Source organism: Aythya fuligula, chromosome 28, assembly GCF_009819795.1.
Source record: "Aythya fuligula isolate bAytFul2 chromosome 28, bAytFul2.pri, whole genome shotgun sequence".
Classification (NCBI taxonomy): domain Eukaryota; kingdom Metazoa; phylum Chordata; class Aves; order Anseriformes; family Anatidae; genus Aythya; species Aythya fuligula.
In genome coordinates, this window is record NC_045586.1 from 703,546 (window position 1) to 725,286 (window position 21,741).

The window sequence follows — 21,741 nt, forward strand, 5'->3', positions numbered from 1 at the left end:
ACCCCCCCCCCGGGACCCCGGGTTCCTCCCCAACCTCTCCCCTTTTTTCTTGCCCGGGGGGGGCTGTGCCCGCTTGGCCTTTCCCCTTGGATCCAGCTGAGACTTTTTGGGGTTTTATCGCCCCCCCCAGCACCCCCCCCCAGCCCTCATTTAAGTGCCATTGTCCCCAATCAGGTGTTGCCGAGAGGTACGAGGTGACCCGGGCGCATTGGTTGAGATGAAATTTTAAAAAATTTAAGGAAAGAAAGAAAAAAAAAAAAAAAAAAAAAGTGCAATACTTCGGAGATGAGTCTCTGCCGCCGGGGGGGGGGGTTCGGGGTGGGGGGGGCACAGCGTCCCGCTGCGGGGCAGGCTGGCGGCTTCATGGTGCTAAGGGAAATTTGGGGAGGGTCCCGGCCCCGCTCCAGCCCCCCCTGGGGTCCTGGGCCCCCCCCGGCCCCCCCGTTGGATGCGCAGCTCCCGGTTTGCTTTCGTCTTGACCACCGCGTGCGAGCCCCCCCCGGCCCCCCTGCACCCCCCCTGGATGTGATGTACGGTAGAAAATCGTCATTTCTTCCTTTTTTTTTTTTTGGTTGTTTTTCTTTTTTTTCCTGTTTTTTGGATACAGAACTAAGGATTTCTTCCCGCTTTTGTTAGCTTTTCTTTTACCGCTAGGTGTAGAGCCGCTTGTGAAAAAAAAAAAAATGCTTATTGGGGTTTTATTTTTATTTTTTAATTTTTTTTTTTGGTTCCTCCAAAGGCGTAACCCCCCCCCCAACCTCTAACCTCCCCCCCCATCGCCCCCCACCCTCCCCACCCCGACGAGATCTTAATTAGCTTATGGTATTGCTGCCGAAATGTTATAACAAGGACTCATTCGTGTATATAAGCTATTTCTTGACACATTAAAAAAGAAAAAAAAAAAAAAAGGAAAAAAAAAAATTGTACATTGTGTAGAAAAAAAAAAAAAAAAAAAAGGAAAAAAAAAAAAAGAACCTGACCTGAAAAACAAAAAAAAAGAAACAAAAAACCAGCCTAGCCATGGGTGTTGTGGAAGTTGTCACGTCCTTGTCGTAGTGTGGCCTCGTGCGTGTGACATGAACCGTGCAAAAAGTGGGGGGGGGCCGGCTGGGCTGGGGGGGGGGGGGCGATTTGGGGAGGGGGGGGGCGGCGGGGATGCACTGGTGGCGGCGGCCACCTCCCAAATCTGTGCCTTCACACACACACGACAGGACCCCCCCCCCTCCCGACCCCCCCCCCCAACCCCGAAAATGCCCCCACCCCCCCCCCCAGCTCCCCCCCCCCCCCCCCGACCCCCCTCCCCGCACGGCGGGGCCTGGGGGGGGCTTCCCGCAGAGCACCGGGAGCGGGGGGCCCGGGGATTGGGGGGGGGGGGGGGGGGGGAGAGCGATGGGGATGGGAGGGGGGGGTTGGGCGAGGAGGGGGGGGCGAGGGGGGGGGACGAGTATTCTGAACTGTAACTGTATTTGCACTGTTTTTATTATTGCATTGGCATATATACAATATACAGCTATAACAACCTGCGGTGTGCCGCCTCCTTCGTCTCGCCCCCCCCCCCCCAAACCCCCCCAAATCCCATCCGCCCCCCCCCCCGATATCAAAACCAGGAGCTTTGGTTACCCCCCCCCCCAAATTGCAGAGATTTTGCCCCAAAGCTGCTAGGAGAGGTTGGTTTGCATCTCCCCACCGCCCCCACCCCGAATGGGTACCAGGATCAGGCTGCCCCCCCCAGCATCCTCCCCCTTTTTACTGGGACCCCCCCAATCTCCAGCAGCCCCCCTCCCTGCAGACCCCCCCCCCCAGCTCCCATTGCTCATTTGGGGCACTGGGGGGGTCCCTGCCCACCCCCCACCCCCAAATTGCCCCCCCCCATGGTTCCCAAACCGCTGCCCCCCCACCCAGCTCTGTCACCTTTTGGGGGGGGGGGCACCAGGGTCACCCCTGTGTGAGCATGGGGAGGGGGGGGCAGCCATGAGAGACCCCCCCCAGAAAAAAAGAGGGGTGGCAGCTGAGCAGGAGGTGTGAAACTGCACAATTTAATGCGCCCCCACCACCCCAGCCTCCCTCCCCCCATTTTCTTTTTTCTTTTTTTTTTTTTTCTGCATTGTGTTTGAAAAAGCTGGTTGAAAAAGGAAAAAAAAAAAAAAAAGCAAAAAGCCGTTTGAATACTGCCAACTGGTTCCGCAGTGACTGGTTACAAATAATAAGCTAATTTTTGGAGAAAGGAGTTAAAAAATTAAAAAAATTAAAAAAAAAAACTTTGTAATATTTATCACTTGCAAGCTATGTTTAATAAAGAAAGGAATGATTTATAACTTTGGATGCGGCTGCTGTGGTGCATTGGGGCTGCGGGAGGTGGGCGCGTGGCCCAGCCGGCCTTTTTTTTGGGGCAAAACCCCCCGAATTGAGGCCAAGCGTCAGTGTTGGCCTTGGTGCCCTCCCATGGGTGCCCCCCGCCCAGCGTGGGGTGGGATGGGGGTGACAGACGCGGCGGCGAGGTTTGCTACAAAAAGTCTTTATTTGCCAAAAATCAACCCGAAATGGGAGAATTTTACGTAGAAAGGGCCCCGAGGAGGGGGAAGGCACTGGTGGCTGGGGCAGGAGCCCCATGGGGGGGGACACAGGGAGGTCTGGGGGGGGGCTGGGGCTGGTAGGACGGACAGGGGGACCCCAGGACAGATGTGGGGACCCCAGGATGGATGTGAGGGCCACGGGATGGACATGGGGCCTGTTGATGAACATAGGGACTGCAGGACGGATATGGGGCCTGTAGGATGGATATAGGGCTGTCAGGATGGATGTGGGGCCTGTCGGATGGATGTGAGGGCCATGGGGTGGACATGGAGGCTGTAGGATGGAGGTGAGGGCTGTGGGATGGACGTGGGGGCTGTGGGATGGACATGGGGCCTGTAGGATGGACATGAGGACTGCAGGATGGATGTGGGGCCTGTAGGATGGATGTGGGGGCTGCAGGACGGAGTTGAGGGCCGCAGAATGGACATGGGGACTGTAGGATGGGCGTGGGGGCTGCAGGACAGACATGAGGACTGCAGGATGGACCTAGGGACCACAGGATGGACATGGGGCCTGTAGGATGGGTGTGAGGACTGCGGGACAGACATGGGGCTTGTAGGACAGACGTGGGGGCTGTAGCATGGATGTGAGGGCCATGGGATGGAGATGGGTCTTGTAGGATGAACATGGGGCCTGTTGGACAGAGATGGGGCCTGTAGGACGGACATAGGGCCTGTAGGATGGACATGGGGCTTGTAGGACAGACGTGGGGGCTGTAGGACGGACGTGGGGCCTGTAGGATGGGTGTGACACCCACAGGACAGACATGGGGCCTGTAGGATGGACACGGGGCCTGTAGGACGGACATAGGGCCTGTAGGATAGACATGGGGCTTGTAGGACGGACGTGGGGGCTGCAGGATGGACATGGGGGCTGTAGGATGGATGCAGGGGCCGTGGGACAGACATAGGACCTGTAGGATGAACATAGGGGCTGCAGGACAGACATGAGGACCGCAGGACGGACCTAGGGCCCGCAGGATGGACGTGGGCACTTCAGGACAGCCCCACTGCGCCGTGGGCCACCCCCTGCTGGACTCCCCAGCCCCTCGGGGCACCGGGACCGGCCTAGAGGCGCACGCGGCCGGCCACGATGTCCTCCCAGAGCGCGGGGCCGAGGGGCACGTAGGCCCGGGCGGCCTCGTCCAGCAGGAACAGGGGGTCGGGGACGCGCGCCGGGTCGAAGCCCTCCTGCGCCAGGCGCACCTTCTGCTGCTTGAAGGTCGCCGTCATCTCCAGGCGCTCCTGGCGCGGCGACACGGAGGTGCTGGGCCCCCTCCCCTCCCCGCTGTCCCCCCCTTGTCCCCGTGTGTCCCCCTCCCCGTTACCTGCAGCCGGAGGAAGCGAGGGTAAGCATATGGGGGCAGCAGCTCAGCCACGTGCTGGTAGAGCCCGGCACCATCCAGCTGGCAGCCGGGACGCAGCACCAGCGCCGCCATCCCGGCACGGCCCTCGTGGCCTGGGGGGCGAGGGGCAGAGCTGGGGGGCACCGCTGGGCGATGGGTTGGGGTGGGGGTGGGCAGCGGGGTGGCTTTGGGGGGCAGCGCTACCTGGCACGCTGACACCGTAGACGGTGACTTCTTGCAGCGCCTCGTGGGCCGCCAGGGCTTCGGCCACCTCCGTGGTGGCCACGTTCTCACCTTTCCACCTGGGGAGGGGGTTTTGGAAGGGGGCTGAGCACTCCAGCGTGATGGGGGGGATGCTCTGAGGGGGGTTGCAGGGTCCCCGTGGGGCGGAGAGGGGGTGGGGGCCGCGCGCTCAGCACCACCTGTACGTGTCGCCGATGCGGTCGCGGAAGCGGACGAACTGGGCCGCGTCCTGCTCCACCAGGTCGCCGGTGCTGAAGTAAGTGTCGCCCTCGGCGAAGACCCCGCGCAGCAGCTTCTGCTCCGACAGCTCCTGGCTGCCGGCGTAGCCCAGGAAGGGGGTCCGGGGGGTCACCGGGGCGATCAGCAGCCCCGTCTCGCCTGCGGGGATGGGGGCTGTGTGAGGGGGATGGCCCTGGGACCCCCAACTTCCCTGGGATCCCCAAATTCCCTGGGACCCCCAGCTCCGTCCCCGGCCCCCCGACTCACCCGTCCCCACGCGGATGCAGCGCCCGGCCTTGTCCCGCACCGGGGCTCCCTCGGCCACGTCGTAGCGCACGATCTCAAAGGGCGAGAAGAGCTGGGGAGGGCGGCGTCAGGATGCTGGGACGGGGACGGGGACGAGGAATTCCCCATTCCAGCCCCTGTCCCTGTCCCCTCAATGCCCCCAGCACCTTGTAGATGAAGCTGCTGCGCCCCACGGCCCCCGGCGTGCCGGTGTAGTTGAAGAGGGTGACGTTGCCCTCGGTCAGCCCGTAGGTCTCCACGATGCGGATGGCCCCGAAGCGCTCCAGGAAGCGCCGCCAGACGTCGGGGCGCAGCCCGCTGCCCACCGCCAGCCGCAGCCCATGCTGCCGCTCCCCAGGGCGCTGCAGGAGGCAGGGTCAGCACTGGGGTGGGGGGGCTCCGGAACCCCTCCTGGTCCTGCCTCCCCCCCCAGGTCCCTCCCAGACCTGGGGCTGGTTGACCAGGTAGCGGCAGAGCTCCCCGATGTACTGGAAGACGGTGACGCCCTCGGCGCGGCAATCGTCCCAGAACTGGCTGGCCGAGAACTTCTCCTTCAGCACGCACGTGGCCCCTGCACGAAGAGGAGGAATCAGCCCCCCCCTCATCCCCCCCCCTCCCCCGGATGCCACCCGGGGGCCCCCAGCGCCGCTCACCCACCGATGCCGATGCAGCCGACGATGCCCAGCAGCGACCCGGCCATGTGGTAGAGCGGCAGCGCCAGGTACACCACGTCGCGGCTGGAGGCGCCCACCAGCTCGTAGAAGCTCAGGCACATGATGGACTTGAGGTGGGAGATGCGGGCGGCCTTGGGGAGACCTGGTGGGGAAAGGGGGGAGGATGCTGCTGAGCCCCCCCTGCGCCCCGGGCCCTGTTCCCTGCGGTGCCCCCGTCCCGTCAGCGCCGTCCCCACCGGTGGTGCCCGAGGTGAAGATGTAGAGGCAGGTGTCGTTCATGTCCTCGGGCTGCCACACGTCCTCGGGCTCCAGCTCCTCCGAGGCCTCATCCAGCAGCTCCTGCAGGGCCACCACGCCGGGGGGGTACGGCCCCGCACCCAGCACCCACACCACGATGCCGTCCTCCTGCAGGCTGGGCAGGATCGGCTCCACCATGGGAAACAGGTCTGGGGAGGGGGGTGTGGAATGGGGTGGGGGCAGGCCCTGGGCATGGCTCCAGTCCCCCCCCACACCCCCAAGCCTGTCCTGGTGGGGCAGAAGCTGGGGACCTCCAGCTTCTGGGTCCCTTTGGGGACCTCCCCCCTCCCAGCCAGGGCACCCCAAGCCCTGGTTTTGCCATGGGGCAAGGGGATGGGGCACGTGGCTGGGACCCTCCTGGGCACCCCCAGCTCCCTGACCTCGCATCGCCCCCATGCTGGAGACACCCCAGTGACCCCCCCAGCACCGCCCTGTGTCCCACCCCATCCCGGGTAGCCATCCTGGGCTCGGTGCCACTGCGCCCACCGTGGCCCCATCACCAGTACCCCCAAGGTACCCAGGTACCTCCAGTACCCCAACCCCTGGTGCCCCCGGTACCCTGGCACCCCTCATCCCTCTGCTGCCTCAGTGGCCTTGTCGGTACCTCTGGGATCCCAGTGCCCCCACCCACCATGCCCCTGGTACCCCAGTATGACCCCTTGGTACCCCCATCCCTGGAACCCCCTATACCTCCATCCCAGTACTCCCAGTGTCCCCATCTCCTAAACACCCCCACTGCCTTTATCTCTGGTATCCTGGTGCCACACTGGTACCTCAGTATCCCAGTACCCCTGGTGCCCCTTCTCCCAGTACTCCCAGTCTCCTGGTGCTCCCATCCCATAGGTACCCCTGGTGCCCTTATCTCTGGTACCCAGGTACTCCCAGTGCCCCCATCCCGTGGCCCTTTTGGTGCCCCCATCCCTTGAATCCCCCCCAGTCCCCCATCCCAGTACACTCAGTATCCCAGTGTCCCATTGTCCGGTCCCCCAGGTGCCACCATCCCTTGGTACCCCCGGTCCCCCTGGTTCCCCCCAGCGCCCTCATCCCTGATATTCCCAGTATCCCAGTGCCCCATTACCCGGTGTCCCCAGTGCCCCCATCCCTTGGTGCCCCCAGTCCCCCCATCCCCAGTACTCCCAGGATCCTGGTGCCCCATTACCCAGTGCCCCCAGCCCCCCCCACCCCAGTACTCCCATACCCCAGTTCCCATCCCCTGACCCCCTGGAGCCCCCATCCCTTTCTCCCCCCGCCCCCCCTGCTCCCCGCTGTCCCCCCCCCCATCCCCCCAGCATCCCGGTGCCCCCCCAGCAGCCCCCGTTGCCCCCCCCCCATCTCCTCACCGTGCGCCACCAGCAGCGCCCTGGCCCCGCAGGCGCGCAGGCAGTGTCGGAGCGCCTTGGGGCGCAGCGCCGTGCCCAGGAAGGCGGCCCGGGCCCCCAGCGCCGCCAGCCCGAGCCAACCCCAGACGAAGCCGGGCTCGTTCCCCGCCAGCAGCCCCACGGCCACGCCGGGCCCCAGCTCCCCGCCGCCCCCCGCCAGCGGCCGCCCCCGCAGCGCGTTCGCCACCCGCGCCACCGCCGCCGCCGCCCGCCCGTAGGGCACGGGCCCGGCCGCCGCCCGCAGGAACGGCCGGGACGGGGCCGCCCGCGCCGCCCGCAGGAACCGAGCCGCGAGGCTGCCCCCGCCGCCGCCGGACCCCCCCGGACCCCCCCCAGCCGCCGCCACCGCCCGCCGCCGGCACCGAGCCGCCCGCGCCACGAAGGCGGCGTCCGCCCAGAGCCGCGGCCACAGCAGCCGCTGCAGCAGCGCCAGCGCCGCCAGCCCCGCCAGCAGCAGCGCCACCAGCGCCATGGCCGCGACCCCCGGACCCCCCCCCCCCCCCCCACCCTCACCCGCCCCCTCCGCCGCCACCGACAGCCCCGGCAGGGGCCGCCCCCGGGAGGAGCCGCCCCCGCCCCCGCCCCCGCCCCGGGGCTGGCCCCGCCGTGGAACGCCCCCCCCCAGCCCCGTCCGACCCCCCCATCCTGCTTGCCCCCCCCCCATTTCGTCCCTGGCCTTCTTCCCCCCGCCGTGCCCTCCTCCTCCTCCTCCTCCTCCTCCCCACGCCCCCCCCATTCCAGCCCCGTGCCCCCCACCACGGCCCCAACCCCCCCCATTCCACCCCTGTGCCCTTCCCCAATCCCCCCCCCCCCACCATTCCACAGCCCCCCCACGTCCCCAACATCCTCCCCACGCCCCCCCCCTTCCACCCCCGTCCCCCCCCCACGGCCCCAGCCCCCCCTTTCCATCCCTGTGCCCTTCCCCACAGCCCCCCCATCGCATCACCCTTCTCCCCATCCTCCTCCCCACGCCCCCCCCCATTCCATCTGTCCCCCTCCCCATGCCCCCCCCTCACAGCCGCAGCCCCCCCATTTCACCCCAATCCCCCCCCAGCCTCCCCCTTCTGCTCCTGGCCCCTTTCCACCCCCGTGGCTCAGGGGCTGGGGGGGGGCAGCAGCACCGCAGCCCCCTTGCACTGGGGGGGGGGGGGCTGCTGCCATGGGATGGGGTCGCGGGGGGGGGGCTCAGCACCACGGAGCCCTCCAGGAGCCGCAGCACAAAGCGGGGGCGCCGGGTACAAAACAGTGGAAGAGTTTTTATTTTTTATTTTTTTTTTTAAAAACACTTAAAAATCGCTAATAGCTCTGGGGGTGAAAATGGAAAGCGGCCCCCCCCCTCGTGCTGGCGATGAGCTCCAGCCTGGGTGGCACCACGGAGCCGAGCCCCCCCCCCAGCAGCTCCGTGCCCCGGGGGGGGGGAGCGCCCCTGCGCCCTCGGCCCCTCCATCCCCCTCCCCGAAGCATCCCGGCGCAGGCAGCTGGTTCGCACCCTTTATTTACATTTTTTATATGAAAATAGGAGGCTGGGGATGGACAGCCGGGGGCTGCCTGCCCCGAGGCCCCTGCTAGGGCAGGGGGGGGGCTCGGCCCCGCTGCGGCCCCTCCTTGGGGACCCCCATCCGCTGCTCGAGCCAGGCAGGGGTCGGGGCCAGGTCCTGCGGGCTGGGGGCGACACGCTCCAGCCCCGGCCACCGCCGTTACCGAAGTCGAGTGAGGAGGGTTGGCGTGGAAGCACAGCGCCCGTGGTGGGGGCTGGGGGGGCCCCCCCGTCCCCAGGGGCTCCGAGGCTGGCGGAGGGGATGCGGAGAGAGCGGGCGAGGGGCCGCGCGCTCTGCTTTCCGTCCTGGCGATGGCTTTTTGTCCGAGAGCGGCCGCGGGGCTGCGCCCTCAGTCACTGTCCGAGCCCACGGCCGAGGAGCCTTTTCTTTTCCTTTTGGTGGGTTTGGGCTTGGTGTCTTCTTCCTCCTGTGCGGGGGGAGAGGAGGAAGTGGTGGTCACGACCATGGGAAGGGTCCCTGGCAGACGCGGCCCCCCCCCCGGCCCCCCACTTACCGAGGCGCTGCTGGAGGCCGATTCCTCCTCATTGTTGGCCGGCTGGGCGGCGTTCTTGCGGCTGCGGGGGCTGGAGAGGGTGGCTTTTCGGCGGCTCTTTGGGGGTTTGGTGGAGGAGTCTTCATACTCCTCGGCCAGGGAGAAGAGGTCGCTGAACCTGGAAGGAAGCAGGGACGGGGTCAGGCGCTGCCCCAGGGCAGGCGTGGGCACCGGGACGGGCGCCGCCGACTTACTTCATCTTGTGGGCTTCGTCGCAGCTGGCCTGGACGTGCTGCAGGGCCTGCAGGATGGGGGTTTGGCTGAAAACTGTCGAGGAAACAGAAAAGGGGGAGTCAGGGACCTGACAGCAGGAGCCGGGTCAACCCCCAAGGGCAGGTTTTTGGCCCCCCAGGTGGGTGCCGAGGGTTTTGTGAGCCAAACGGGGGGGGGTCTCGGCATCCTGGAGCATCCCAGTCCCCTGGGATTTGCACGTGCCCCGAGGTGATGGGTACGGGCAGTGGTACCTACAGTTCTGTTTGGTGTTGGTCAGGTTGAGGCGGAGGTTGTCCAGGTGCTCCAGGATCTGCTCCAGGGTGAGCTGGGCCAGTTTGCTGCTGGAACTGCGCAGGCTGGGGGCAGAGCGGGAGCGCAGTTGGTCCTGGGGGGCGCAGGAGCCACGGACCCGCTCCTCCTGCACACCCCAACCCCATCCCTGCTCTGTCCCCCCAAGCCGGGCTGCAGGAGCTGTTTGAGCTGGTGCAGTGCTTGAGGGAAGACCGAGAACCCCCAAATCCCCAAGGAGATGCAGGGCATGGTGCTGGCAGAGCGAACAGGGCTGTCCTTCAAGGCATGGGGTGTGGGGACCGGCACCCATAACAGAGGTGATTCTGCCCTGACCCTGCGGGTGCAGAGCAGTGCAGGGCTCTCCTGCCCCAGCACATGAGGGATCCTGCAGCCTGTCTGCTCTGGGAGTAAGGGGATGAATCCTGCTCAGGGTGCTCGCCGCCTCCTCCCCGGGGGCTCTGCGGAGCACTGAGCGCCCTGTGTGCAGCCCCAGGACACGGTGCGGTGCCAGCACCGGGCGTTACCAGCCTCAGCTGGCTGCCGGTTAATTAGCAGGGATTAGACCTGGCTTCAGCCTGGATCCTGGAACAGAAACGCCGGGAAAAGAGCTGCGTTGTTCCACTGCAGAGGACGGCTAATTAACGGGGAGGAGGAGAAGGGAACCGACGGACGAGCTGACTTCCCCAGCAGCCTCGCAGGAGATGTGGGGGACCCCGCGGTGCCAGCGGGACGGACGCTGTCCCGCTGCCGGCTGCCAGCGGTCCTTGGGGACACGCAGCCCTCGCGGTGCTGCTCTGCTTCCCCAGGACACTAGGTGTCCTTCCTACTCCAGCAAAAGGCTGCCCGGCCCCGGCCTGGCAGCCCGCTGAGCACCAGCACCGGGGGGCTGCAGGAGGAGACCCCGGCACCGAGGGGCTGCGGCACGGCCGGTGGTGCGCACGCTGCTGCGGAGGGGCACGGAGCAGTGAAGGGAGCAGCAGGTGCTGGTGGCCGCTGCCGGGCACTGTGCGGGCTGTGCCTGCGGGAGAGGCTGCCTCTGGGTTTGGTGTTTGCTTTTGAGGCTGGATGAAAGGCTGGGAAAGCGCCTGGGGAGCAGAGCGGAGGAGAGCGAGGTCCTGCGGGCTCCAGCTTCGCCCAGCTGCCTCCTCCAGCCCCCCTGTGCCGATGGGCTCTGACCCCGGCCACCCCAACGGCTGCAGTGTCCCAGGACAGACCAAGCACGCCTGGTCGGCCACATCTGGGAGATCTGCACCCAAAAATGCTCCAGAAACATCACGCTGCTTGGCAGGCGGGCACAGTGGGGCTGAGGGGAGGCCGCGGACGCAGCAGGGGAGCGCCACGGCTTGGCACCGCACGCACCAACAGCTGAAATGGAAGCTCTTCCCCCAAACAACTCGGGGAACAGACTCACAACAAAAGGGTCTTCCTGGTGGGATGTCAGCTCGGGAGCAGAGTGGGCAGCAGCACCGCCCTGGCCCAAAGGGGGTTGGGCTGGCGTGCCCGGGTGATGTCCCGCAGGACCCCTCAGCATCCCGGCCCCGCAGAGCCCCCTGCTGCTGCCCTCACCTTTGGCGTTTCCGCGGCAGGCTGTTGTTCTTGATGAGCAGCGACTTGATGTGCTCGGCCAGCAGGTCGTCGTGTTTGATGCACCAGTGCCGCAGGATGCTCGTGGTGAACTGGTCGTCGGGGTGGCACGGCCGGCTCAGCACCATCTTCACCATCTCCTCGCTGGGCCTGCGGCGAAATGGGGAGGGGGAAGGAAGAGGCCGGGTGAGTGCCCTCGGCTCCAGCCTTGGCACCTCCGTCCTGGGTCCCAGGTCCCAGGGGAGGCCAGCGGCACCCTGAGGCTGCTGCTAAAGGACCCTCCCGAGAGCAGCCGGCAGCGAGCTCCTGGCCCTGGCTCCTTGTTCCCCATGGGAAACCACGCGGTGCTGCTGCGTGTGCGAGGCTGGAGCTCGCCTCTGCCATCGCTGGTGTTTCACTCACGCAGTTTGGAGCTCGGAGTAGATGACCCAGCCCCACGCACTGCATCAATGAAAACAAATCAAGTGCTCTCTGCTCTGAGTGGCGGGACGTGGCCCCCCCCCGAGAGGCAGGTGACAGCCTGTCCCTTGTCAAGTATGGGGCTGCAGGGCACGCAGGGTGGCAGGCAAACAGCGCTGGGGCTCAGCAGGCTGCGAGCTCACCCTCGCAGCAGGGAGCTGCAGCCTTTGGAAAGCCGCCACCACAGGGCCACACGTGGCACCCTGCTCTGTCCCTGAGAGGATCCAGGGCGAGGACCTGCACGTGGGCTCTCCCAAGAAGGAGCTGGGAACCCCTTGGTGCCAGCAAGAAGGGCTTTTCCCCTTTGCTGTTGCAAGGAGGGGGTGGCATCTCCTTGTCCCCATCGCACCAACGCTGCTCGGTTAAGCCCCCAGCTTGCTGGGGGGCAGCCCTGCCACCTTTCTGCCCCCAGAGGCTCTGCAGATCAGCGCTGAGCACACAGCAGCACTTACTTCTCTCGCCTCAGCTGCAGCAGCAGGCAGGACAACGCCTCGGGATGCTCTGCAAGGGAAGCACACACAGCCTCAGCACCGCACATCCTCAGCACTGCAGTGCAGGGCTGCGGTGACCCAGCGCCGCGCCTCGCCCGCCCCGGGGGGTGCCTCACCTTTGTACTTGAGGTGCTGCAGGATGGGGATGATGGTCTCCAGGGGGATGCTGTGTGCCAGGAAGAGCTGCCAGGTGCAGTACTGCTCGAAGGTCTCCCAGTCCAGGCTTTGAACTAGGGGCAAGCGCAGGGAGGTGAAGGGGAGCTGCAGGGTGCTCGGAGGACGGACTGGGACCTGCCAGAGCCACCCCACACAGCTCTGCTGGCCCCTCTGTGAGGTCCTCCAGGGACATTGCTGCATCCCAGGCATGTTACCCCCATTCCTCCAGCCCAGAGCAGGGCACTGAGGAGGGCAGGGCACTCCTTGGGGTGAAATCCCAGCGGGTGTACTGGGGAGAGCAGGATTTGTGCTGTGCTGGGGCAGCTGCACCACCAGCACCGTGCCACAGCCGCACAGGTCCCCAGGACCCTGCAGTTGGCACCAGCAGCAGCTCTGCCAGCTGAGGCACGGGCAGCAGGATGGCAGAGTCACCACCGCAGCTGCTCAGGGCTCAGAGGAAGAGAATTAATGAGGCTCTGTAATTAATGGGCTTAGTCTGCTGCTCGCAGCTTGTGTAACAGCAAAGCTGGATCTGGGCAGCTGTCGGATCGAGGCGCCGGGGGATCTCTCGGGGTGTTTGCTGCCTCCTGTGCGGGACTGCCCCAGCCCGGAGTGCCTTGGTCGTGGCTGGCAGGGACCGGGGGGCCACGGGGCACACGCAGGCACAGCATGGCACTGGCTGGAAGCTTTGAGGGGCATCTCTGCTGTAGGCAGCCTGGTGGAGGTAGCAGCACAACGCTTCCGAGGCTGCCAAAGGGCAATTAAAAAACAAGAGGAACTGGGTCACCCACCGGTGGGCCGGGGGGAAAGGCAAGGAACGCTGCTCGGGAGAGGTCGTGGGCACGATGCTGTCGTGCTGCGATGCTACAGGACCAAGCAGGATGCGGTCACAGCCCCGGAGAGCCAGCAGCTGGGAGCAGGGGGTGAGGCTGTGTGGCCGGGGGGGATTTCAGGGCTCTCCTCTCTGCTTTCTCTCGGCCCAGGCGGGCTGCAGAGCCCCGGATTAGGCTTTGCCTGGCACTGCAAAGAGCCAGGGCTCCTAAAGCCGTCACGCAGCCAGCTTGGTAAAACCCATTAGAGCTCACAGCTTGGATCGCGCGGCTCAATCTCACAATCGGGTTTAGGGCAGTGATCCTTTAAGCAGTGGCAATAACACCATGAGGAAATCCAGACCTCAGCGTAACAGGGCCAGCAAGAACCACTCTCGGTTGCTCTGTGAGCAGCCAGAAAGGGCAAAACCTTGGCAAGGGCTTTGCAGGGACTGGCCCTCTTGGGCTCTCTCTGCAAAGCCCAGTGGGGACAGGAAGGTTTGGGGATGCCCAGGTCCCAGTTTCCCCCCTGCCCTGGTGCCTGCCCCGGGGGCTACTCACTGAGGATGTTCAGCACCGAGTCTTTCCGAAACATGACGAGGTTCCCCATCATCACGTGGCACACCAGCTCCTGCAACTGGGGGGCAGAACAAAGGGGGTTAGCGGGATGCTGAGGCTCACAGGAGCCCTCTCACATGGGAACAACCGGGCCTGGAGAGCAAGCCAAGGTGTTATCAGTCCTCCAGCATCATCCCAGCGGGAGCAGGGATCCAGCAGAGCCCCGAACCCCTGCGTGCTGCAGGTGGCTCCTAAATCAGGGCCGGTTTAGGAAGCACCAAGGAGAAGCAGCTGCTGTGAGGGACCGGGGAAGTAACGAGAGGTTAATCACGCATCAACACCCGGGCTGGGGGCGCAGGACGGGCAGCAGATCCCCACGGGCTGTCCCCCTCCTGGCACAGCCCTGCCAGCAGCGGGGACCTGCTCCGCATGCCCCCAGCGCTCCCCTCGTGGCAGCAGGTTTGTGGGGCCCCCGTGGGCCGGGTGAGGAGGCCACACAGCCAGAGCATCGCGGGGAAACAGCTGAAGAATAACAGGAAGGAGAGAAGGAATCGGAGAAGGGAGGGGAGAGGAAACGCTACGGGCCTCTGCTGGGAAACACAAAACCTTTGCCTGCAGAGCGCGGCGGAGCCCAGGAGCGGAGGAGCAAGAGCAGGGCTGGGCTGGGGGGGTCAGGGCAGCGCGGCCCAAACCTTTCCTGCGCCCAGCTCCAGCCCCAGCCCGCCAAGCAAAACTTGCTGGCGAGGCGTTCTGGCTCCGGCACAGCTGGGAAAAGCGCGGCTGGCCAGGAATGGTGTATAAATAGGGCGAGTTACGGGGTTATCAGCAGATCACGCTCCAGACGAGCCTAGACAGCAGAAACACGCAGCACAGCATTCTTGCCGGTGCCCACCTCCCTGCCCCCAGCTTTCGCCGGGGCTATTTTTGGGTTGCTTGTGGCAGCTCGGCGTGCCCGTGGGGAAAGGCTCCTTCCAGCAGGGTCTAACGAGGGCTTGGCTCTCCGCTCAGCAGGGTCTCCCACTGGGATGGGGAGCTGGGCGTGATCCAAGCCCCACTGGGCTCGCAGCACGGCAGGGACGGGCTCCCTGCATCCTCCTGCACCCAGCAGGGCACGGCACCTCCCCAGCTGCACCAAGCACCTCCCGGCCAAGCTCCCGGAGCAGCACCAGCCATCGTGGGCATCCCAGAGCCAGAACAGGAGCATGAAGGACTTAGCGAGCAGACCCCACTGCCCCACGCCCTCCAAGGCCGGGCCATTTGGGGTTTAACCCCCCTGGGAGCAGAGGCGAGCACTGCCACGCGGGGAACGTGCTGCCCCCAGCCCCAGCTCAGGTCCTGCCTTACCTGCGCCGAGTCTATGACAGCCACGATCATGTTGAGCAGCTCGCCGCTTCGCAGGGTCTCGTCTGGGAACTGCAAGGGTGCAAAAGCAAGGCAGGGCTCAGCAGAGGGCTGGAGGGAGACGCCAGCCGAGCTCTCCTATTCCCAGAGCTGCAGCAAGGCTCCTCCTCAGCGCTGGCTTCGATGCGCGCATCCCTCCTCGTGCCAGAGCCAGAGCCCAGCACGTCTGTGGGATGCGGCCGGCGCTGACCAGGGCAGCGCGAGGAGCGAGGCTGCTTCAATTTTGGCTGCCAGAAGTCAGCCAGAGCACAACGGTTACAAATTCCCCATTTTTCCACATCCTCGCTGGCTGTCCCAGGCCCTCTCGTGCGTTACGCAGAGCTGCAAGCAAATCAGAAAATCAGCAGGCGGGGCAAAAGGCCAGGGAAGTTGGCGGCGGTGAGCTCCCGCTGCGCAGTCGGGATCGGGCTGTTCAGACGGGCTGCTCTCGGGACGTCCTGCTGGGCTCGTGCCGGTCACTGCACCCATGGGGGCAGCAGCCTGACCCCGTTTTGGGGTGAGGGCGTTAAAGCCAGCGCTCGAAGCACCAGGGGGATCGTGCTGCTGTGCTACGCCAGGATCCCTCTGGGGCACGCACCACGGGGCGAGACCTGCTCGTGTGCAGGTTTTCCTCCCTCTCCCGGGCTGCTGCTGTGCTCCCTGCACCACAGAAGCCCTCAGGAGCGCTCATGAGGAACGGGGCTGGACAGCCTGAAGGCCCAGCAGATGTTCCTGCTGAACCAGCCAGAAAGGAGGGAGGAGAGGGGCCAGCTCATTCCTCCCAGGGAATGAGAAAGTACAGGCAGCACCGTGACCCCTGCGATGAGCCCGAGTGCGTGATGTTAGCCTGCCTCCCTCCTCCCTCCCACCCCCAGTGCTGCTCCCAGCAGCCAGGCAGTGGCTGGACACTTGTTGGCTGCAGCCTCTGCCCTGCCACCACCGCACAAGAAGGCTGCAGCCTCGCAGCCCCGCCAGCATCCTGGCAGCGGGGAGGCAGCAGCAGCTCCGTCCAAGACCCGGCTGGGCTGTGAGAATTGGGACCGAGCTGCGACCCCGTTCCAAGCGCGCCCTGCTCTCGACTGCTGCAGCGAGTCCAGCTGGCTCCGGCTCAGCACCGAGTGCTGAAAGCAATAAAATGTTTCATTGAACCCAGGGGTTTGGAGCAGGCAGCAGAACTCGCTCTGAGCGCTGCTTCTCCTCCGGACTCGGGGATGAGGCGTCTGCGCAGAGCCTGCAACCTGCCGCTCTCCGGAGAGGAGGGAGAGCAAAACCGCAGCCAGGGAGCACAGAAAATGCTGTGCTCGGAGCCAAACACGAGATGCAGCCGGGCCAGCAAGGTCAGCATGTCACCACGCAGACAGCACGAGGCTCTAACGGGGCTGTGAGGAAGCAGGATGACGGCAGCCCGCTGGTCCCTGCCACGCTGGGCTGGGGGTGGATGGAGGCTGGGCTGGGCTCAGCCCAAAGGAGCTTTTCTTAGGTTTGTCTGCTCTGTTGCTGCAGCGTAACAAGCCTGAACCTCAGAAGCAAACCAGCCTGGCCCCAGCAGCCTGCCTCTGCCCCCGTGGTGCTCCTGGTGCCTGCGGGGTCCTCACCTCTGTGTAGATGGAGGGGGTGAGGTAGCAGAGCAGCCGCACGTCGTCCTCCTGGCAGGCCTTCATGTCCATCATCAGACACGTGTGCAGGTCCCCCAGCTGCGTGGCCTGAGCGAAGGACTCGTACAGGTTCATCTTCCCTGCTGCAGCTTTGCTAGAAGGAGACGTGCCGGGGTGAGGGGGGAGCCCCCCAGCACCGAGCTGGCTCTGGGAGGCCGTGCGAGCCACGTCGTGGCTTGGGTGCTTCCCTCCAACCCTCTCTGACCTACCTGGCTTTTAAATAGTACAGGAGGTGGTAGCCGATCTTGGGCTGCTTCTGATAGAGCTCGGACAGGAGATCCAGCAGCAGCGAGAAGCCGCTGTTATCCTCCTGCATCTGGCAGAGGTTCCTTGGGGAGCAGAGAACGGCTGCGTTACACAGGATGCCGCACGAGAGCTCTTTGCTGCCGAGGACCGGCCGCTCGTAGGGAACCCAGCCCCAGGTCCTGGCCACCCGCTGATTTCAGGTATGGGGGAGAGACCCCAGGGATCCCCCCAGCTTCCCCAAACGGCCAGATGAGCTGGGATTTTCCTGTGGTTTAAGTGTTTCTACCCCACAAAACGCTGCGTAGGCAGAAGGAAGGAATAAACTCTTCTGGTTGTGGTATCTTGGGGGGTGCTGGGGCTGGTGTGGGGTCTTGGCAGAATGAGACCCAGGGGGTTCACCCGCGGTGGTGGTCAGGAAGCGAACAAGAGTCTGAACTAGCTCCGAACAAACATACCTAAATATTAGGTAGAGTGGCTTCCCCACCGATTCCTCCAGAGACCTGCAGGACAAACGCAACAATCAGAGCTCAGCGGGCACTCAGCCTCTGGTCTGGGCTAAATCAGCATGAAAACAGCAAGAAAAAAGCCCCGTGCACTTCTTGCTGCAGTCCTCAGGCCATCAAGGCTTAGCCCTAGCTGATGGGGAAACAGGAATGGTCCTGATACCAGAACCCCAAACATCTCAGTTCAAACCCACGACAATAAAATCAAGGAGGAAGGGTGCATGGCGCTGGTGTACGCCAGCACAGCAGAGGCAGGAGGATTATTTTGTACCCTGCATGCCAGGAGCCACCTGAGCATTCCCTAAACTGAGCTCTGACATGAGGACCTGTGGCAGCAGGTCGCTGATGGTTTCTTTGGAGCCTGGGATATAACTGCTGAGCAGCTCCATGCTGACCGCTGGTGAACCCTGGATTGCTTCACAGGGCAAGCTGCTGGGTTCAGCACAGCCTTCCAGAAATGGTGGAAGCGTTACTAGGAAAAGCCCGAGTCCCAGTGTGAAAGGATGAGACAGGAAAATAAATCCTTACTCCTCTGTGATTTCTTCTGGCAAAACCTCACCACGGAAGTGAGCCTTAAATAGCTCCTGGAGGCAGGATGCGAGCACCGATAACTGCTCAGAGTCAAAGTCCTCCTGGTGGAGAGAAAGGAGGGAAGAAATGAGAAGGGAAAGCAGAAGCTCAAAGCCTGCCTGCCCAGCACAGGTCCAGCTGGAAGGGACGCAGCAGAGCTGCTGGGAACGCCACCCAAGCTGCTCGGGAGCCATTTTGCTGCTATTTTGCAGCCCTGGGAGATGCCAGAGCTGGTCACCAGCACGACGAGCCCCGAGCTGACGTCTAGCTCTGAAGCACTCCACAACCACTGGGGTCCACTCGTCCTCTGATGGACGGTGATTCACCGAGCTCAGCTCTCACTGCACAGGGCTAGCAGGGACCAGGGGCACTTGGTGCTGAGGATTCGTGCCCCGTCCAGCCCCGTCCCCACGCTCTCGCGGGAGGAGCTGTGCTGAGAGGCCACTTGACTCTGCAGGCAGCTGATGAGAGGGAGGGGATGCGACCTCCCTGCAGGCACTGAGCTGCTGGAAAACATCCACAGCAGATCTGCTGGGCTGGCCTTGCTGCAGCCACCCTGGAGCACCAAAAGGGAGCACCCCGGCTGCACGGTGCCTGCAGCTCTGCAGCTGTGTGGGGTCATGGCGTGAGCACCCAGCGCCCTGCCTGACAGGGGCTACTGGGGACGTTCAGCCATGGGTTATAAGGAAACTGCACGGTGTGAGCTTCCCTAAGAGCCTCCCAGCACGCTGCAGCTTGGGGCTGTGTTTAACAGCCACGGGTGAAGCCACCCGGTGGCCTTTGGGGCTTGTTTCAGATTTGAGTGTCCTCAGGCTTGTGTCCCACGTTCAGGCAAAGCTCGTGGGGCAGAACCAGGCGGGCTTGGAGCTGCCTGGCCCGTGCCACTCCAGCTGCTCTCGTTTTACAGCTAGACAGCAGCACTGCTCCGGGTCCGTGCTGTTACCTCCAGGACTTGATCCACGATTTCCTGCATGACCTCACACTGAGCTTCCGTATCGCTGGAGCACAAAAACAAGAGGAAATCCAAGTTACAAAGGAAGATACCGAGAGCAGGGACAAGGGGGCTTTGTGCTGAGCTGGCTCTGCTCGGGAGCCCCCAGGACCTGAGAGTGGGGGTGGCCCTGCTTTGCGCTGGTGCCAGGCTTAGAGGAAGGCACGGCTCCGAAGCACAGACTGCAGAGACCCAGCCCTGGGAGAACGCGCTGCACTGCTGCGGCACCTACTTACAAAAGTGCCCGAGGTTGTCTGCAGCAAGACAAACAAATTAAATGACTAAAAGCATCAGATTAAATGCACTTAAAGCCATAAAGCCATAAATTACGTTAAACCAGCCCACTATGCCAAGGTCTGAAAAACAATAGCTTTTTTAGCCGTCTTTAGATGGAGTTAATTCCAAGGTCACTGCAAATCAACAGCAGCGATGGGGAACATGCAGGCAGAGGAACAGGTACATCTCTGCATCGAGAGCGTGCCCCGTGCAGAGAGGCACTGACAGCCCCAAGCAGCAGGAGCCCCAAAGGCCTGCACAGCTTCCCCTCGGCAGTCCAGCAGCAGGGAAGGATGAAGCTCAAAGCCTTTTGCCTTCCTGCCCCTGACTCAGAGAAACGCCGTAGCCCCCAGGAAATTGCTGGGGTGAGCAAGTGGGTGCACTGCAAGTGGGAACATCGCTGGGGTGTCCCAGCCTGAGCCTGCTCCGAGGACAGATTGCAAGGCTCTTTTTAGCCAGCACTGTGCAAAACCAGCTGGGCTTTTCCTGCAGAAGCTGTGCAGAGACCTCTGGGGGCTACAGGGAGACAAAGCCACAGGAGGGCATCAGCTTTGAGAAGGGCTCTTGAAGCAAGCAGCACTGAGTAGCAGGGCTCTAAGGTCTTATGTGGCACTGCCCCAAAGACACCAGCGTGAAATGCGACCCAGCACCAACCTTCCCTTCTGCAGCTGCAGAACCTTATCCTTCAGTGACTCATCCAGCTGGTCCAGGAACGGCGTGATATCAACGGGCTCCTCCACAATGGTTTCTTTGATCGGATGAAACCTGAACTCCCTCTTTTTCCCTGCAACAAAAGAAGTAAGGCTGGAAATTGCCCGTTTTCCCAAGCAGCTGCATCTGATAGGCATCGAGGCAATCTGCCCTAGCAGCAGGAGTCGCGTGGGGCCGCTGGGGCATTCGGTGCCCTGGTGTGTGACCCAGCCCCTGGCCTCGCCTTCATCCTTGGGAGATGTGTCGGGGTCAGTCAGGAGGGCAGGATGGGATCTGAACACGGAGGTGTCCAGAGCTGTGTCCCCCACTCAGTGCAGTTTCCAGAAGTGATGCTTTGCCTGTGCCCCAACGTGCTCACACACAGCTCGCTCACGGGGCTCTCTCCACCCGAGGCACAAACGCTCGCCGTCAGGATTCCAGCACCGAGGCACCCCAACTGCTTCCCAACTGCTCATCCTCCAGCCTCACTTCAGGCATAAAAAATGAACTGCAGCAGAGTCCAGAAGTGCCAGGGTCAGCAGGGAAGTGCCCTCGGGGAAGCTCTGACCACAGGATGGGACAAGGTGGCCGATCCCTATTGCAAAAATCCTCTCCTCTGCGTGTGGCTTCCGAGCCTGTGCCTCTTCCAGGGCCCCAGGCAGCCATCGCGGCACTGTCGGGACTATTGGACTGCCACAGCACAGTCCTCCCCCCATCCTGGGCCTGCGGCCCCTCCCCACCGCAGGGGTAGCCCTCCAGCACGGCAGGAGGCCCAGGGGACTCCTACCACCAGGGCCAGGAAGAGCTTGAGATGCTTCCAGCTCCAGAGAGCTAGCAGAGGGGATTCTGGCCTCGCGCAGACTTTGTCAGCCCCATGGCTTCGAGAGGGACTCGCAGAGGCCTCCAGTGAGTGTAATGAAAACCGTGTGACTGAGCAATTAAAGGCCTGAGCCTCATTAGCAGCTGCCTGAGAACAGAGACACCCTGTTCCCAAACAAACCATCCGGCACAGCATCTGCCACAGGGATTCCCAGCCACGCAGTGCAGCAGGGCTCGCGACTAGTCAGACATCCAGAGAGGACTCAGGGCAAGGAAAGCGCTGCGTTCGGAGGTGTGAAGCTCCGGGGAATCGCCACACAAGGCGACGAGGCCCCACAGCCTCTCCCTTTGAGCTCGGAGCTGCAGCAGCCTCAGAGAGCCAGGCAGCAGGAGAGCATCGGGCTGAGCATCTCCTGCAGATGGAAGCCTGCGTGTTGAAAACCGGGTCTGCCTGGAGTGCAGTGATCCCTGCTGCTCGTGGAGAGGGGCTTTGAGGGACTGTGCTTGCAGCTGGGGGACCTCCCAACACGAGGGGGACCTGTGGCGGAGCGCTGGCTGCCACTGCCCCGACACCAAGGTGCCGGGAGCATCGGTGCCCGGCTGGCTGCACCCCTCACCTTTGCTGTTCAAGTCCTCTTCATCGTCACTAAAGGCGGCCTCGGCGTTGTCATAGCAACTGTCATCTTTGTCTGACATGTGATTGTCCATCTCCATGGAAACGGGTTCCTCAATTTTGACTGAGGGAACAAATGCAAAAGGGGTGAGAGCAGAAGCGAGGTTACGGCGGCTCCTGGCACAGCCCCGGGGCAGGACAAGCTCTGCTCATGAGTCACCACAACCAGGCTCTGGCTACAGCTGAGTGCTCTGCACAGGGGAAGAGAGATCCTGGGCGAGTGACAGGCCCTGGAAAACTCACGTTGGGGCACAGGACTCCCCGTGACTC

At 63.6% G+C, this 21,741-nt stretch overlaps 2 protein-coding genes across 2 annotated transcripts in view; both read right to left on the minus strand.

Annotated features, from left to right (window-relative positions):
* Window positions 1-2,507: 2,507 nt before the first annotated feature.
* SLC27A3 (solute carrier family 27 member 3) lies at window positions 2,508-7,488 on the minus strand. Its single transcript, XM_032204274.1, has 11 exons — window positions 7,379-7,488; window positions 6,978-7,312; window positions 5,577-5,786; window positions 5,324-5,482; window positions 5,113-5,237; window positions 4,834-5,028; window positions 4,649-4,739; window positions 4,342-4,540; window positions 4,124-4,221; window positions 3,902-4,032; window positions 2,508-3,818 (listed from the first exon to the last, which is right to left on the minus strand). The coding sequence occupies exons 1-11, from the start codon at window positions 7,486-7,488 to the stop codon at window positions 3,642-3,644; spliced, it is 1,830 nt and encodes a 609-aa protein (XP_032060165.1). The 3' UTR covers window positions 2,508-3,641.
* A 788-nt stretch (window positions 7,489-8,276) lies between these two features.
* Window positions 8,277-21,741, minus strand: part of INTS3 (integrator complex subunit 3) — a 37,267-nt gene continuing 23,802 nt past the window's right edge. Inside the window, exons 15-30 of the mRNA XM_032204656.1 lie at window positions 21,416-21,535; window positions 19,944-20,073; window positions 18,966-19,020; window positions 17,981-18,084; window positions 17,405-17,449; window positions 16,913-17,032; window positions 16,644-16,797; window positions 15,013-15,081; window positions 13,672-13,747; window positions 12,262-12,375; window positions 12,107-12,155; window positions 11,178-11,345; window positions 9,576-9,676; window positions 9,302-9,374; window positions 9,069-9,225; window positions 8,277-8,981 (exon numbers count right to left, since the gene is read on the minus strand). Of these exons, the coding sequence (XP_032060547.1) occupies window positions 8,904-8,981; window positions 9,069-9,225; window positions 9,302-9,374; window positions 9,576-9,676; window positions 11,178-11,345; window positions 12,107-12,155; window positions 12,262-12,375; window positions 13,672-13,747; window positions 15,013-15,081; window positions 16,644-16,797; window positions 16,913-17,032; window positions 17,405-17,449; window positions 17,981-18,084; window positions 18,966-19,020; window positions 19,944-20,073; window positions 21,416-21,535 (1,613 nt within the window). The 3' untranslated portion in view covers window positions 8,277-8,903. The remainder of the gene's footprint in view (window positions 8,982-9,068; window positions 9,226-9,301; window positions 9,375-9,575; window positions 9,677-11,177; window positions 11,346-12,106; window positions 12,156-12,261; window positions 12,376-13,671; window positions 13,748-15,012; window positions 15,082-16,643; window positions 16,798-16,912; window positions 17,033-17,404; window positions 17,450-17,980; window positions 18,085-18,965; window positions 19,021-19,943; window positions 20,074-21,415; window positions 21,536-21,741) is intronic.